This window comes from Danio aesculapii, chromosome 12 (genome assembly GCF_903798145.1).
Source record: "Danio aesculapii chromosome 12, fDanAes4.1, whole genome shotgun sequence".
NCBI classification, from domain to species: Eukaryota; Metazoa; Chordata; class Actinopteri; order Cypriniformes; family Danionidae; genus Danio; species Danio aesculapii.
In genome coordinates this window covers 33,267,437-33,282,783 of record NC_079446.1, presented here as the reverse complement: position 1 = coordinate 33,282,783, position 15,347 = coordinate 33,267,437, and the positions used below count along the sequence as shown (strand labels likewise).

The 15,347-nt window shown below is 36.8% G+C and overlaps 2 protein-coding genes across 4 annotated transcripts; one reads left to right on the top strand and one right to left on the bottom strand.

Annotated features, from left to right (window-relative positions):
- The first annotated feature begins 479 nt into the window (after nucleotides 1-479).
- On the top strand, nucleotides 480-4,177 carry srsf2a (serine and arginine rich splicing factor 2a). 3 transcript variants are annotated; one of them, XR_008838625.1, is made up of 3 exons: nucleotides 480-985; nucleotides 1,695-3,303; nucleotides 3,768-4,177. XR_008838625.1 is itself a non-coding variant. In XM_056469289.1 (3 exons), exons 1-2 carry the CDS (start codon nucleotides 630-632, stop codon nucleotides 2,014-2,016), a joined length of 678 nt encoding a protein of 225 aa, XP_056325264.1. In that variant the 5' UTR covers nucleotides 480-629; the 3' UTR covers nucleotides 2,017-2,019; nucleotides 3,219-4,177. The 3 variants fall into 3 exon arrangements, 2 of the variants coding, with proteins under 2 accessions (XP_056325264.1, XP_056325263.1); XM_056469289.1 differs by having other exon boundaries at nucleotides 1,695-2,019; nucleotides 3,219-4,177; XM_056469288.1 differs by having other exon boundaries at nucleotides 1,695-4,177.
- Nucleotides 4,178-4,475: 298 nt separating this feature from the next.
- On the bottom strand, nucleotides 4,476-14,024 carry habp2 (hyaluronan binding protein 2). The gene is made up of 13 exons (XM_056470221.1): nucleotides 13,831-14,024; nucleotides 13,710-13,743; nucleotides 13,185-13,277; nucleotides 12,979-13,089; nucleotides 11,945-12,061; nucleotides 11,673-11,789; nucleotides 11,295-11,448; nucleotides 10,836-10,930; nucleotides 10,497-10,728; nucleotides 10,271-10,413; nucleotides 6,005-6,139; nucleotides 5,787-5,932; nucleotides 4,476-5,666 (listed from the first exon to the last, which is right to left on the bottom strand). The coding sequence occupies exons 1-13, from the start codon at nucleotides 13,999-14,001 to the stop codon at nucleotides 5,502-5,504; spliced, it is 1,713 nt and encodes a 570-aa protein (XP_056326196.1). The 5' UTR covers nucleotides 14,002-14,024; the 3' UTR covers nucleotides 4,476-5,501.
- Nucleotides 14,025-15,347: the final 1,323 nt, after the last annotated feature.

The following is a 15,347-nucleotide window of genomic DNA, read 5'->3' as shown; positions in this document are numbered from 1 at the left end:
TCAGTCAATTTTGAGTTAACTACACTCATTTTAGTTGATTAAGTTGACTGTTGGGTTTTACAGTGTTGTGTAACTCCATTCTGTTATAAATGATTGTTTTTGTATTTACTGTATTAAGTTTATTATAAAATGTTAAATAATTATGCTGTATTAGTTAATATAAAGCAATGTTTTATAGCTATTTTTAAATTTTATGAAATAAATCGGGAAATTACAGATGGTTACTACATTTACCTTCGGCCCACTAGCCTCAGTCAAGTTTGGTTTTTGGCCCTTCATAAGAAAAATTTTGGGCACCCCTGGTATGGGGTGATGATGATGCATAATCTTGTTCCCTCTTTTGTTCTCTGCTACATTTGCTCTCTTTAGAAGACAGGGAGGAGTTTGTAGCAGCAGGCAACGTGTAGTTTCAGTTAGACGCCAGAGGTGGCGGTGTTTCCACACCATTCAAAGGAAATAAAAGCCAAGCTCCGCCAACCACGGAAATCCGGTTACCGCCATTTTAGAGTGTTATCCACTCGGCGTGTTTGTCTCCACTCTCTCGAATGGTTCGCTAATTTCTTTGTAAATCTCGCTAGTAACCGTTTTATTTCTTCCATAACAGACTGCTGTAGAGTTAGTGATTCAAGATGAGCTACGGCAGACCACCGCCCGACGTCGAGGGCATGACATCTTTAAAAGTCGACAATCTGACATACCGCACGTCTCCTGAAACGCTGCGGCGGGTTTTCGAGAAATACGGCCGAGTCGGAGACGTCTACATCCCAAGAGACCGGTACACGAAAGAGAGCCGCGGGTTCGCCTTCGTCCGTTTCCATGATAAGCGGGACGCGGAGGATGCGATGGATGCCATGGACGGCGCGTTGCTGGACGGGCGCGAGCTGCGCGTGCAGATGGCGCGATACGGGCGCCCGCCAGACGCGCACTACAGCCGCCGCGGAGCCCCACCGAGGAGATACGGGGGATATGGACGGAGAAGTCGGAGGTAAGGCCCAAAAACTAATTAAATGTAATTACATTGTTTTGTTACGGTATATGTATTATCCCTCAATTAACGATTTTCTATGATTTGCTTAGTGCTAAAATAAGAACACAAAGGCGGCCTAGTGCTAATATAAACAACACGTGCTGTAGTCATTGTTATGCTCAATAATAATTGATTAGTTTATTTTGCTCTTTTATTTCTCTCTCTTATTTACTTGATCTTTATTTAACCGTTGGTAAGTGTTGCGTCGTAATTACTTAAATCCAAACGATTGCTCAACTTTGAATCGTTGCAATTCTTGAACGAATGATTCGTTGGAATCGGATCTTTTCAGTGAATCAATTGCAGCTGTTAAACTCTTCTGGTGTATTCCAACAAACATGATCTTTAATAAATTCACGGCAACGGTTATAAATGGGCAAAATTCGGCCGGCATGTGTAGTAATTAAGATACTTTATGATAATAAAATTAAACCGGGAGCTGACGGTTCAACAGATCTGATTCATTTAAAATAAGTCGGACTTCACATATTTGTGATTTGAATAATTGAATCACGGAAACCATAGTTTTGATTACATGCATACGCTTTGCAAATTACTTGTATTGTATAACCAGTTAAACCCGCTTAAGTTTACAATATTGTAATATAACTAATATCATAGTGGCAGTTCTTTGTGCACAGATTCCTCATTGTGATTTTGTTTTTAGCCGTAGTCCTCGGCGCAGGAGGCACAGCAGGTCCAGATCCAGGAGCAGGAGCCGATCTCGTTCCCGAAGCAGGTCCCGCTACAGCCGATCCAGATCCCGGTCCTACTCTCGTTCCCGGTCTCGGTCCCGATCCCGCTCCAAAACCCGCACCCCTCGCAGAAGCAAGTCCAAATCACCTTCCAGGTCCCGCTCAAGGTCCAAGTCCAAATCTCACTCCAGGAGCCGCACCCCCAGATCAAACAAAGGATCCAAATCCAGGTCCAGATCAAGAAGCAGACCCAAGTCTCCAGAGGCTACTGATGACGCTCCTGTTGAATCGTGAAATGTAAGCAAACCTAGTGCTCTGTATAAAAGTATAAATCTTATTTCTTGCAAGTGGGTGGGTGGGGGTATGTACAGTTATACAAGAAAGTGCTGTTAATTTTTGTCTTAACCTGATTTGAGCAGATTGACCCCCTTGTAACTCATGCCAGAAATGGGGCAAGTGAAGGCATGCATGCAATTTAATAACTTCTAATGGTTGCTTTAATGTTTGGCCCCTCTGCTTCCCTCTTGGATCAAGTTCTTTCAGTCATCTGCAGAAGTAATCGATCGGTAGATACATTCTCCTAATGGAGGTGTCCGGTTTTACCTAAGATTAGTACGGCGAAGCTGTTATTCACAGCATCCGTCTGGTATCTTTGACCTTGCATGACATTTTTAAAGGTTTATTTTTAATGCACATCCTAAACCTCAAACTGGATATTTGATTCGGAGCTGTCGTGGGTATGATACCGTAAGTATTTGTTTGTTTTGCAACGTGTACCAGCCAAAATCAATTGATTTTATCTAAATGTGGAATTCTTTCCTCCAAGCTGCTGATTCCTGTTTGCAAAAGAGGAGTTTGGGGCAGTTTGAGAGCAGTTAGTGTGTGATCCGACCATTGGCTGCCTGCTGCTGATTGGCGGTTGCTATGGAGCAGGTCGGTCTCATTTGAGTGTTGAGGTGGTGTTGAGGTACGTCTGCAGGACAATGGACTGAGACCTTTTCATCATCCTTGTCACAAACTCATGTCTATCATGGCATAGGCAAAAGCAGAATGGAAGTGATGGGGTGTGTTCTCAGAGCTATTTTAAGCTGTCAGCCTGAAGAGTGTCTGATTTTCAGGCCTAATTATATACATTGTTTTCAGGCTATTTAATATTTTAACTGGCAGTAACTTCCTGACGCTTAAAGTGGCTATGAGAAGTTCACATCGCACCCTCAGGTTTGTTGGCTCTCTTTCCCTTGAGGTTTCTTGCAGAACAAACATCAGGTACACAATGAGGTTTCCTGCAGAATAAATCCGTTCCATAGATTTAATGTAAAAATGGCTAGCTTCTCCTTTAAGAAGTGGAAAGAGTGCCTGTTTGTTCTGTATAAATGACCAAAGTCGAGCATTGCGTAATAAGCCAATGCCTCATTCTATGGCGATGTGCCTATTATTGCAGAAGCTCCTCTGCTTTATTGCTTTTGGAAACTAACTTGTTGTTTCTTTTCTTCTAGATGATGACTGGTTGAATCTTCAAGGATCGCAGTGAACAGATGTCCGTCTGAGGATACCCAAATTATCCATATATCAGACCGAAAGGTTATTGTAATTTGGTCTACATCTTTTTAAATGATTTTGTTTCTCTTCTATTGCCCACATTTTTGTATCAAACACATTTCATGTGATATTAAATGATCTTTATGCCTAATTGGGGATATTAGGTGAAATCATTTTTCTTCAGTTTGGTAGTTTGCTTATTTGTTTTCCCCTTCCCTACTTCATGTTATGAACCTCACAGACTTTAACGTAAGTTCATTTTAATTAGTTTTTTTTGTTCTTAATAAACCTTTATTAATGGACAGTTTTGGATGTTGTGCTTTTCTCCTTTTTTTGACCTTAAAGGACTGTTTAGAGACTGTAGTTTGGCCTCTTTAAAAATCTTACTATGTAAAACCATGACATCATTATTGCCAACAGAGCAGGTCTTGTGTTATGGTTTAAATGGGCAAATTTCACAGCCACATGTCTCTAATGTTCTCTCTTGTGTATTTTCTATGCACTAGGCGCAGTTGCGTAGCAGTTGAGTTTTGCTGGTTAGCTGTTAAGGTGGCGTGTTGCGGTGCAGAGTGCTTGGCTGTTTCCAGTATTCTCCTGATTGCTCCTGTGTAACGCCCTGATTTGTTTAAATTTGGCTGCTGCGTTTTTTATTTGCAGAAACATCTTGTGCAAGTCTTTTTATGAATACTCATAATGCAGATGTCTGAGCTTAACTCCCATATCCAGAATAGTTCCATCATTCAACATGCTCAATGTGTCGTAATTTCCATGTAAGTGGTAAAGGTTTCCTCTGAGCATGACTGATTTTGTGCATACCTAATTCTTTACTGGTCTGTCAGTGTCTCTTATGATGTTTGATGTAAACGCGCAAATTTAAAGACTCCATAACTGGAAATAAATTGTATGTTGATACAAATTATTGGGATTCTTGTGAACTCATTCATGCTTCCAAAGTGAACCACATTAAGTCTCCTATTTTAAATGAATGTGTATATATTCACACAAATACACTTATTTACATTTATATATATTTATACACATTCAACATTTGAAGTGAATCAAAAAAAAAAAAAGTTTATGAAAATTGTCTGTAGCTACACTAAAACCTAATGTTAGCTCGAACTGTTCAGGCAACCATGCCAATTAATCTTGAAACCAAATGGTTTGAATAGAGTAAACTTATTTTGAATTAAATTAACATTGAGTTGATATCAAATAGTTGAGTATTAGTAACAGTTTAAGTTCAGTCATCAAATCAGAGTTCTGTTAACTTGAACGAATTAAGTTCAAACAGCTGTATAGCTACTCATGGTTTGAGGAAATCAATTGTGGTAAATAGGTTTAAGTTGCTGTAATTGGTTTCCTCAAACCATTTGCGTGGTGATACAGTTTGGACTTCATTCATTCTATTACCTGAGCTCTAACAGATTTGAACATAAACATGTAAACAAGAAATTACATGAAAATGGGACGTTTTAAAACAAATATTTAAGTCAAGCATATAAAGTACAAAAGTTGTGTATTAAACAACTGGCCTGTGGATGCAGACCAAATGTAATCAGTGTCAACATTACTATTTTCACAAATATAAGTATAATATCACATGATAAAAATATAAGTCACTCTATGACTTTGAAATGGTTATTAATGTCATGAGATGTCAGACAAACTTAGTGATTTTGATTTGGTGATAAGCATTTAGTAATGAGTGCATATTTATTTGTCACAGATATCAAAGCAAACATTAAATTTGTGTGTGTGTTGTAAAACTGTAATTATGTTGGAAAGACAGACTTGTCTGTGGTGAAATATACCAAATCTCTTTTAATTTTGTTTGTCCAAATTGTTCCTACAGAATCACAATCTTCCTACTGTGTGCAGTGCAATGCCAACAACTTCATTTAATTGCAAACCAATGAATGTCCCCAATAATCTATCACACTTGGATCATCAGAATACTGGAAGAGCTGATTGGTCAACATCTCAGTGTAACTTTATCTTAATATGTACATGAATCACAAAAATGGTGATATTTATTTTTGGGTTGGCAGATGAAAAAAAAAATCTCTAGATCACCCGTTACTTACACTTTCTTAACATATTTAGGTCTGAATATGACCTCTACTAAAATACAGATATTAAACCATCAGCTGATCTTATGGCTTTGGTTGCACATAACTGCAAATGTGGACCAAATCTGATTTTTCTAATAATTGAAAATTTGAGCTATTGGATCAATTTCACTTTATAGTATGCATCTTTTCATTTATCCAGTCTATGAACTTTGTGACACGGGCATAGACACCTGGCTTGTTCTTCCTGCCACAGCTGTCGCCCCAACTCACCACACCATAAATGTAATGTGTATTGTCCTTCTCACAAACCAACGGTCCACCAGAATCACCCTACAAATGTAAAACAAATCAAATTAAAATAGTTACAAATTGTTAAGTGACGCATATACTACATTTTACATTATTAATTAATTCAAATTAAATGATGTTACGAAAACTTGCAACAAGCACCTGACAAGAGTCGACCTTTCCCTGCATATATCCTGCGCACATCATGGAATCATCCATTCTGTTTCCGTAGACGTTCCGAGACATGCAGCGGCTCTGAGAGATCAGGAGAACTTTGGCATCCAGCAGCTGAGAAGAAACGCCATGATCTATAAATAAAAGTACAGTAAGTAATAGTCAGAAACAATGTGGATGTCTTAAACTGAATGGAGAAGGTATACGTTTCTCTGTAGCTCCATAGCCTGATATGGTGCATCGTGTTCCTTCAGGGAATAAATCGGTGGGAAGGCAAGCTGCCCTGACAGACCTGGTCTCATTGGCACACCGTCCATTCCATCCCTTCAGTTTCAGGAGGGCTTTCATAGATGAGAAACAAAAGCACTGTGATGTGAACATAAATTGTTAAAAATAAGTCTAAACTACTATAGTTTTTATTAATATATTTTACTTAACATGGATTGTCCTTTTGTAAACCATTGGAAAAACAGCGTGTTGTGAATGTATTTTTTTATATAATTTCATAACAAAATCAAATAATTCTATCTACTTCAGAAACGCTTCTCATTGATCGCAAGGCTTGTTTGCATAATGGATGGCAACTATGCTAACCAACAATACCTGTATCTTCAAAGTTTTGATTAACTATACTGAGATGGAAGGATGTAGATAGATGGACAGACAGATGGATGGATGGGGGACAAATAGAAAGATGGATGGACAGATCGATAGATGAACAGACGAATGGATGGGGGACAGATAGATAGATAGATAGATAGATAGATAGATAGATGAATTGTTGGATAAACAGACATGGATGGATGGATGGATGGATGGATGGATGGATGGATGGATGGATGGATGGATGGATGGATGGATGGATGGATGGATGGATGGATGGATGGATGGATGGATGGATGGATGGATGGATGGATGGATAGATAGATAGATAGATAGATAGATAGATAGATAGATGGATAGATAGATGGATAGACTAATGGATGGATGAGAGGACAGATAGATAGAAAGAAAGATGGATAGAAGGTTAGAAAGATGGATAGATGGATATATGGATGGGTGGATAGACAGACAGAGATAGAAAAATGGATGGATAGATAGATGGATGGATGGTTGGTTGGATAGACGGATGGATAGAATAGAAGGAAGAATAGAAGGATAGATAGAAAGATGGATGGATGGTTGGTTGGATAGACGGACGGATAGATAGATAGATAGATAGATAGATAGATAGATAGATAGATAGATAGATAGATAGATAGATAGATAGATAGATAGATAGATAGATAGATAGATAGATAGATAGATAGATAGATAGATAGATAGATAGATAGATAGATAGATAGATAGATAGATGGATGGATAGACAAATGGATGGATGAGAGGACAGATAGACAGAAAGAAAGATGAATAGAAGGTTAGATAGAAAGATGGATATATGGATGGGTGGATAGACAGACAGATAGATAGAAAGATGGATGGATGGAAGAATAGAAGGATAGATAGATAGATAGATAGATAGATAGATAGATAGATAGATAGATAGATAGATAGATAGATAGATAGATAGATAGATAGATAGATAGATAGATAGATAGATAGATAGATAGATAGATAGATAGATAGATAGACATACGGACGGACGGATGGATGAGAGGACAGATAGATAGAAAGAAAGATGAATAGAAGGTTAGATAGAAAGATGGATATATGGATGGGTGGATAGACAGACAGATAGAAAGATGGATGGATGGAAGAATAGAAGGATAGATAGAAAGATGGATGGATAGATAGATGGATGGATGGTTGGTTGGATAGACGGACGGATAGAATAGAAGGATAGATAGATAGATAGAAGGATAGATAGATAGATAGATAGATAGATAGATAGATAGATAGATAGATAGATAGATGGATAGACTAATGGATGGATGAGAGGACAGATAGATAGAAAGAAAGATGGATAGAAGGTTAGAAAGATGGATAGATGGATATATGGATGGGTGGATAGACAGACAGAGATAGAAAAATGGATGGATAGATAGATGGATGGATGGTTGGTTGGATAGACGGATGGATAGAATAGAAGGAAGAATAGAAGGATAGATAGAAAGATGGATGGATGGTTGGTTGGATAGACGGACGGACGGATAGATAGATAGATAGATAGATAGATAGATAGATAGATAGATAGATAGATAGATAGATAGATAGATAGATAGATAGATAGATAGATAGATAGATAGATAGATAGATAGATAGATAGATAGATAGATAGATAGACGGATGGACAGATGGATGGATGGACGGACAAATGGATGGATGAGCAGACAGACAGACAGATAGATAGATAGATAGATAGATAGATAGATAGATAGATAGATAGATAGATAGATAGATAGATAGATAGATAGATAGATAGATAGATAGATAGATAGATAGATAGATAGATAGACATACAGATGGACGGACGGACAGATAGATGGATAGACAAATGGATGGATGAGAGGACAGATAGACAGAAAGAAAGATGAATAGAAGGTTAGATAGAAAGATGGATATATGGATGGGTGGATAGACAGACAGATAGATAGAAAGATGGATGGATGGAAGAATAGAAGGATAGATAGATAGATAGATAGATAGATAGATAGATAGATAGATAGATAGATAGATAGATAGATAGATAGATAGATAGATAGATAGATAGATAGATAGATAGATAGATAGATAGATAGATAGATAGATAGATAGACATACGGACGGACGGATGGATGAGAGGACAGATAGATAGAAAGAAAGATGAATAGAAGGTTAGATAGAAAGATGGATATATGGATGGGTGGATAGACAGACAGATAGAAAGATGGATGGATGGAAGAATAGAAGGATAGATAGAAAGATGGATGGATAGATAGATGGATGGATGGTTGGTTGGATAGACGGACGGATAGAATAGAAGGATAGATAGATAGATAGAAGGATAGATAGATAGATAGATAGATAGATAGATAGATAGATAGATAGATAGATAGATAGATAGATAGATAGATAGATAGATAGATAGATAGATAGATAGATAGATAGATAGATAGATAGATAGATAGATGGATAGACTAATGGATGGATGAGAGGACAGATAGATAGAAAGAAAGATGGATAGAAGGTTAGAAAGATGGATAGATGGATATATGGATGGGTGGATAGACAGACAGAGATAGAAAAATGGATGGATAGATAGATGGATGGATGGTTGGTTGGATAGACGGATGGATAGAATAGAAGGAAGAATAGAAGGATAGATAGAAAGATGGATGGATGGTTGGTTGGATAGACGGACGGATAGATAGATAGATAGATAGATAGATAGATAGATAGATAGATAGATAGATAGATAGATAGATAGATAGATAGATAGATAGATAGATAGATAGATAGATAGATAGATAGACGGATGGACAGATGGATGGATGGACGGACAAATGGATGGATGAGCAGACAGACAGACAGATAGATAGATAGATAGATAGATAGATAGATAGATAGATAGATAGATAGATAGATAGATAGATAGATAGATAGATAGATAGATAGATAGATAGATAGATAGATAGATAGATAGACATACAGATGGACGGACGGACAGATAGATGGATAGACAAATGGATGGATGAGAGGACAGATAGACAGAAAGAAAGATGAATAGAAGGTTAGATAGAAAGATGGATATATGGATGGGTGGATAGACAGACAGATAGATAGAAAGATGGATGGATGGAAGAATAGAAGGATAGATAGATAGATAGATAGATAGATAGATAGATAGATAGATAGATAGATAGATAGATAGATAGATAGATAGATAGATAGATAGATAGATAGATAGATAGATAGATAGATAGATAGACATACGGACGGACGGACGGACGGATGGATGAGAGGACAGATAGATAGAAAGAAAGATGAATAGAAGGTTAGATAGAAAGATGGATATATGGATGGGTGGATAGACAGACAGATAGAAAGATGGATGGATGGAAGAATAGAAGGATAGATAGAAAGATGGATGGATAGATAGATGGATGGATGGTTGGTTGGATAGACGGACGGATAGAATAGAAGGATAGATAGATAGATAGAAGGATAGATAGATAGATAGATAGATAGATAGATAGATAGATAGATAGATAGATAGATAGATAGATAGATAGATAGATAGATAGATAGATAGATAGATAGATAGATAGATAGATAGATAGTCATATGTCTTAGTACAATTTTGAAAACCACTTTTCTGCCACTTCAAATGTTGACTACGATTGAACATAAAACAATTAATTTTTCCCAAAAAATCTAACAAGTGTTGATTCAGCTCATTTTTAATAATTAGTCTGTACAAGCAGCAAAATCATGAGTGCAGAGAGGTGGATAATCTATAGACAAATAGTTCACATAAATAGTGAATCACTGACCTATATCATTATAAAGGGCTTCAGAAGTCTCTGTGTAGTTCTCATGAACAATGATTTTCTCCACTTCCACAAACTGTTTATCAGGGTCATCTTTCTCCAGATTCACACCACCCAACTCCACCCTCACCTCATCATTCTCATCGCTAGCATGGTCATGCAAATAAAAAGAAGATTTGAAACCTAATACTTCATAGACTTAAAAAAACAACAAACAAATCCAACCTACATGCAGTGGGCAGCCGTCAGGATCCAGCAGGAGTCAATCAGGGTTCCTCCACAGTTGTGCTCAAAGGTTGCGTTAGAGCCCTTGGGACGCACCTGAAATGAGGCCTGCCAGGGATGGGCCTCGGGCAGGGACTTCCGCCCACCAAATATTCTGGGCGCTATCATGCTAAATGCGGTCTTTCCACAGTCCGAAAACTCCAGTTTTGTAGGGGTAGTTAAGGGTTTTTCTGGTTCTGTCAGTTTGGTAGACAATAAAAAAGATGTGTAATTAACATGTTCGAGCTAGAAAAACAATGCGTGTTTCTTTGTTTGATTTAAAAGTAAAATTGAAAATCTATGCCTGTTTCAGAGCATGGCTTCACATTACAGTAGTTCCACTGAAGCTTTCCCTTTTCTTTCACAAAGCACCAAGGTTCCCGGTCTCCATCTGGATTCCTTTAATGATGGAGATAATGATAAGATGACAATGTTTAAGATGACGTAACACAAAAATTCATTGGTTGCTTTATATCTCAGTCAGTCAGTCTCTGGTCAACTTTTAGAAATAAAGGTTTGAATGCTGTCACTGCAGGGATACCTTTTCAAAAGGTACACATTTGTACTTAATATTGGTAGCTTAAGGGTGCATATTAGTACCTAAAATTTTCAAGAGGTACACATTTCTACTTTTTAGGTACTAGTATGTACCCTTAAGGTATTAATAAGGACCATTTAGTTACAAATGTGTACTTTTTGTGTTACACATTTAGTTACAAATGTGTGCTGGTTTATATTGAATTTTTCTACAGAAATATTTTACCTGCAGTAATTGTGTTCTCCAATGCTCTCATTCCCTTCAAACTCTTTGTAAGGAATTAGATTGTGGTTCCAGGGTAAACACTCAATTTCTTCTATTGTTTCACTGACATTGCCTCTGTATGATTCCCCATTCCCTTCATAGCAATCATTTGGACCTAAAAAAAAAATATATATATATATGTATATATACATATATACAGATAGATAGATAGATAGATAGATAGATAGATAGATAGATAGATAGATAGATAGATAGATAGATAGATAGATAGATAGATAGATAGATAGATAGATAGATAGATAGATAGATAGATAGATAGATAGATAGTAGTAACAGCTATAAAATATAAAAATGTATCAAATATAAAAAAGCCTTTACCAACTTGGCAGAACCTCCCACTATAATCTTCAGGACAAGTGCATGTGAAACTTGCTCTCGTACGGCCTTTAACACACGTTCCCTCATTCTGGCATGGACTTGGATTACACGGGTAGGCTAATTTAAATAAAAAGACAAGTTTTTAGGAGGTCTAAAAAAAGGAAGAATTTAATAAACCTTAGGGAATAATTTTAGTGAATAATTATAAAAACCAAGTACAGAACAGAGAAGCTGCTAAATGAACTTTGCTTCAGAAATTGGAAAACAATTACCATTCTTGCACTTAGAACCCCGATATGGAGGCCTGCACTTGCACTCATAAAATGGGTCTTTTTTTATTCGGACACAATCACCATGACCACACTTCACTTTTTTACACACGTTCCTCTCTGGAAAGACAAAACAAAAAGATTAAAAATGAGCCAAGAAAACTTGTTTGTTACCATGTGTTTATTAATAAAGGCCTCCTTATAAGATCTTACATTTTACAAGATGTAAGATCTTATAAATCTGGTGTCTCCAGAATGTGTCTGTACAGTTTCAGTTCTAAATACCCATCACATTAGTGATTATACAATGCAGAATATGCCCATTTTTGCTCAGAGCAAAGAGTAGTTGTTTTTATAGCCTGTGCCTTTAAATGCAAATGAGCTGGTTCTCCCCGCCCACCAAAGTTCTAATGTGCATGTCTGCAGTTACAAAGTTTGCAACACACACACACACATACACACTTAACTTTGCATTGTTTTTGCTCTTGTAGATTATTGCTCCTCATATATAGTTGTACTGACACTATGCGGCTGTTGTGATTCCAGTAGTTATGTATTACGTCGTGATTTTACTGTCTTTATTACAAACATACACTGTTTAAACAAAACGTTTTAAACTTGTAAAACTCATTCTTGTGGTGCAGCTGATCACAGAGAGTTGGAATCTTTTAATCCCAGTTTCTTTGCAAATCCTGTTCTGTGGACATGTTTATATGCGTTATTATCGAGACATGTTAATACGCGCCTCATAATCACTGGCATTTGGATCCTATTTTAACGTCAGGAGTTAAAAAAAAGAAACTTCTTGTGTTTATATCACTGGAATATAACAGTGGACACACTACACACAGTTCTGTCCAAACAGCTTCCAAAAGTTGATTTTGCATCATTTATTATCTTGTATTATTCAAAGCAATTAAATGAATAAAGGATAAAAATTGTCAACATTTCTGAAAATGGTCAATATATAATCTATATATAGTCTATATATACACATTAATATGGCTTTGTTAAAGTATTGTATATGAAGGTCTTACCATTTTGACACTTTTTGCCAATATAAGGCGGTGGACAGATGCATTTGAAGCCGCCGCTCTCTTTGTCCTTACAAACTCCATTGTTCTGGCAAGGGTTTGGATCACATGTTTCTATCGAACATAAACATAATCAACGTATGCTTGTGAGCAGCAAACACAACTAAAATACATTCACAGAATTTCACAGTGTGTGTGTAAGTTCTTGCCTTCATCAAAGAAGGAAAAAAGCCAATCAATCGTCTCGTTTATTTCAGCTGAAGATATTTCCTCCGTGTCATTAACAACATAGTCATATATTTCTGTCAGAGAAAAAAATAATGATATGAGCACGCTATATGGCAAGCCATTCCAACGTTTAAGATGCACCAGTTTTTCAGGCCACTTTTCCATTGAGGACTGGTACTTATTCATTATTGACTAGTAGTGGTTATTCACAGTTGTTAGTTTTTAGATATTGGATGCACATCAGTAGTTACCAGTGACATTTTGTTCCTAGTAACAAAACATTTATCTTGTTATAGATTTCTATGGCGATCTGAGAGATAACTATTGAATTTTGATTAGCATGTATTCTAATTTTGATAGGAGCATATTTTTATACATCGGTAATTATTATGTTTTTGACATCTATTATAACTATAATATAGCTATTGATTAACTGGTTTGCCAATGTGCATACAGTAACAACCATGAAAATATATATGTAGTGTAGATCATTTCAGACTTCTTACCATCGACAAAGCCAATGAAGTCTTCCAAAAGACCCTGAAACAGTCACCACGCTTTCAGTCAGACAGAAATGGAATGTAAACATGACATTTCCAAGCATTTTCACACTGTTAAGATACATACCGGCGCTGCTACAACATGTGAAGTGAGGCCAGACAGGCTTAAAATAAGCAAAATGACTGAAAACATTATTCCAGGGGTAAAAGATGCACAATCCACAACCACAAAAGACACTTGTGGTTTGTGTGGGTAGTAAATAAGCTGACCTGTAGGTGGATGATCTCTGGACTCCATTTGTTTGATTATTTGACAGCAATCATTACCCAACCACATTGATTTGCTGTGTTCTGGACGGCAAGACGCACTACAGATTTGTATAAAACTCAATTCAGTGTTTAATATGAATGTTACCTGCAGCAGAATAGATTTAAATGTGGAAAATGCACCGCAGAAATAAAATAAACGGAACTCAAAAAGCCAATAATTTTTAATGGGGTGAATTCAGGTCAACTGGGACATTTTTTTCTATTGATATGACCAAGGAAAATTGTCCCAATTGACCTGAATTCACCCTAATCAATTCTCCATACTAATATCATTGATGATTTAATGTTTTATTCTTTCTGTTGCCTAAATGATGTGATTCTTTGTCTCTAAAAACATTCTGCAGTGATATTTTGTGCAGATTTGTACATATGCATAGATATGCATTTTAAATTGTTTGTTTTTGAAGAATAACGTTTACGTGTATGCAAATTTTAATTATTTTACAGGGACTTTTAATTTTAGGTAAGTCAGCAGAAGGGCTTTCCGTGAACTGTTATGGCATTATAAAAATTGTAAAAGTTTCGATATACGATATAACGTGCGACAAGAAGCACAGCATAAAATTCCATGTCTTTAAAACATTGGCAAATATTTTACCATAGTATTTTCAATGGAATTTCAGCCTGATGCTGTTGACGCCGCTTGCGTTTAAACAGCCTTTCATCCCGTTTTACGCTTGAACAACTAAATGAATGCTTACGTCTATTTAACTGATTATATTTGGATTAAACTACATTAGCGATGCTGGAAAAAGGAACATTATGAAACTGAAAATAGTCACATTAACCATTCACCGTCCGAAAAACACGTGCTGTGTGTATAGCCCATTACTCCATGCAAGTTATCCACTGAAAAAAATGTTTCAAAAATTCCCACTTAGATATGCTTAGCCTTTATAGCAGGTTTGACATGCTGTCCCGGGAGAGAACCCTGAGCTCGGAGATATTTGAGCCCAGGGCTCGCGCCCGGTCGATAAGCATATCAGGAGATCCGAGATCAGGTAGGTCTCGAGAGCTCCCCCTTTAGAAAAGGGAGGAAAAGGAGGAGATGGGGTGGAAGGGGGGATTCTTCCAAAACGAAGATAGAGCAGTAGGGAGAAAATGATCCATTTATAGTAAACTAGGATCACTCTGATTGGATTATTACTGATTACAGATGAGCAGCCAGTCATGCTCAATTATATCATTTGCTCCTCTCGAAATTAGTTTATGAAACTTCACTTGTTTTGTAATCTCTAATCAAGACCATGTGTTTCCGTATTTAAAGTGGTGGTCATTATGTTCATACACTGTAATAAAATCCTGCTTGCCTTA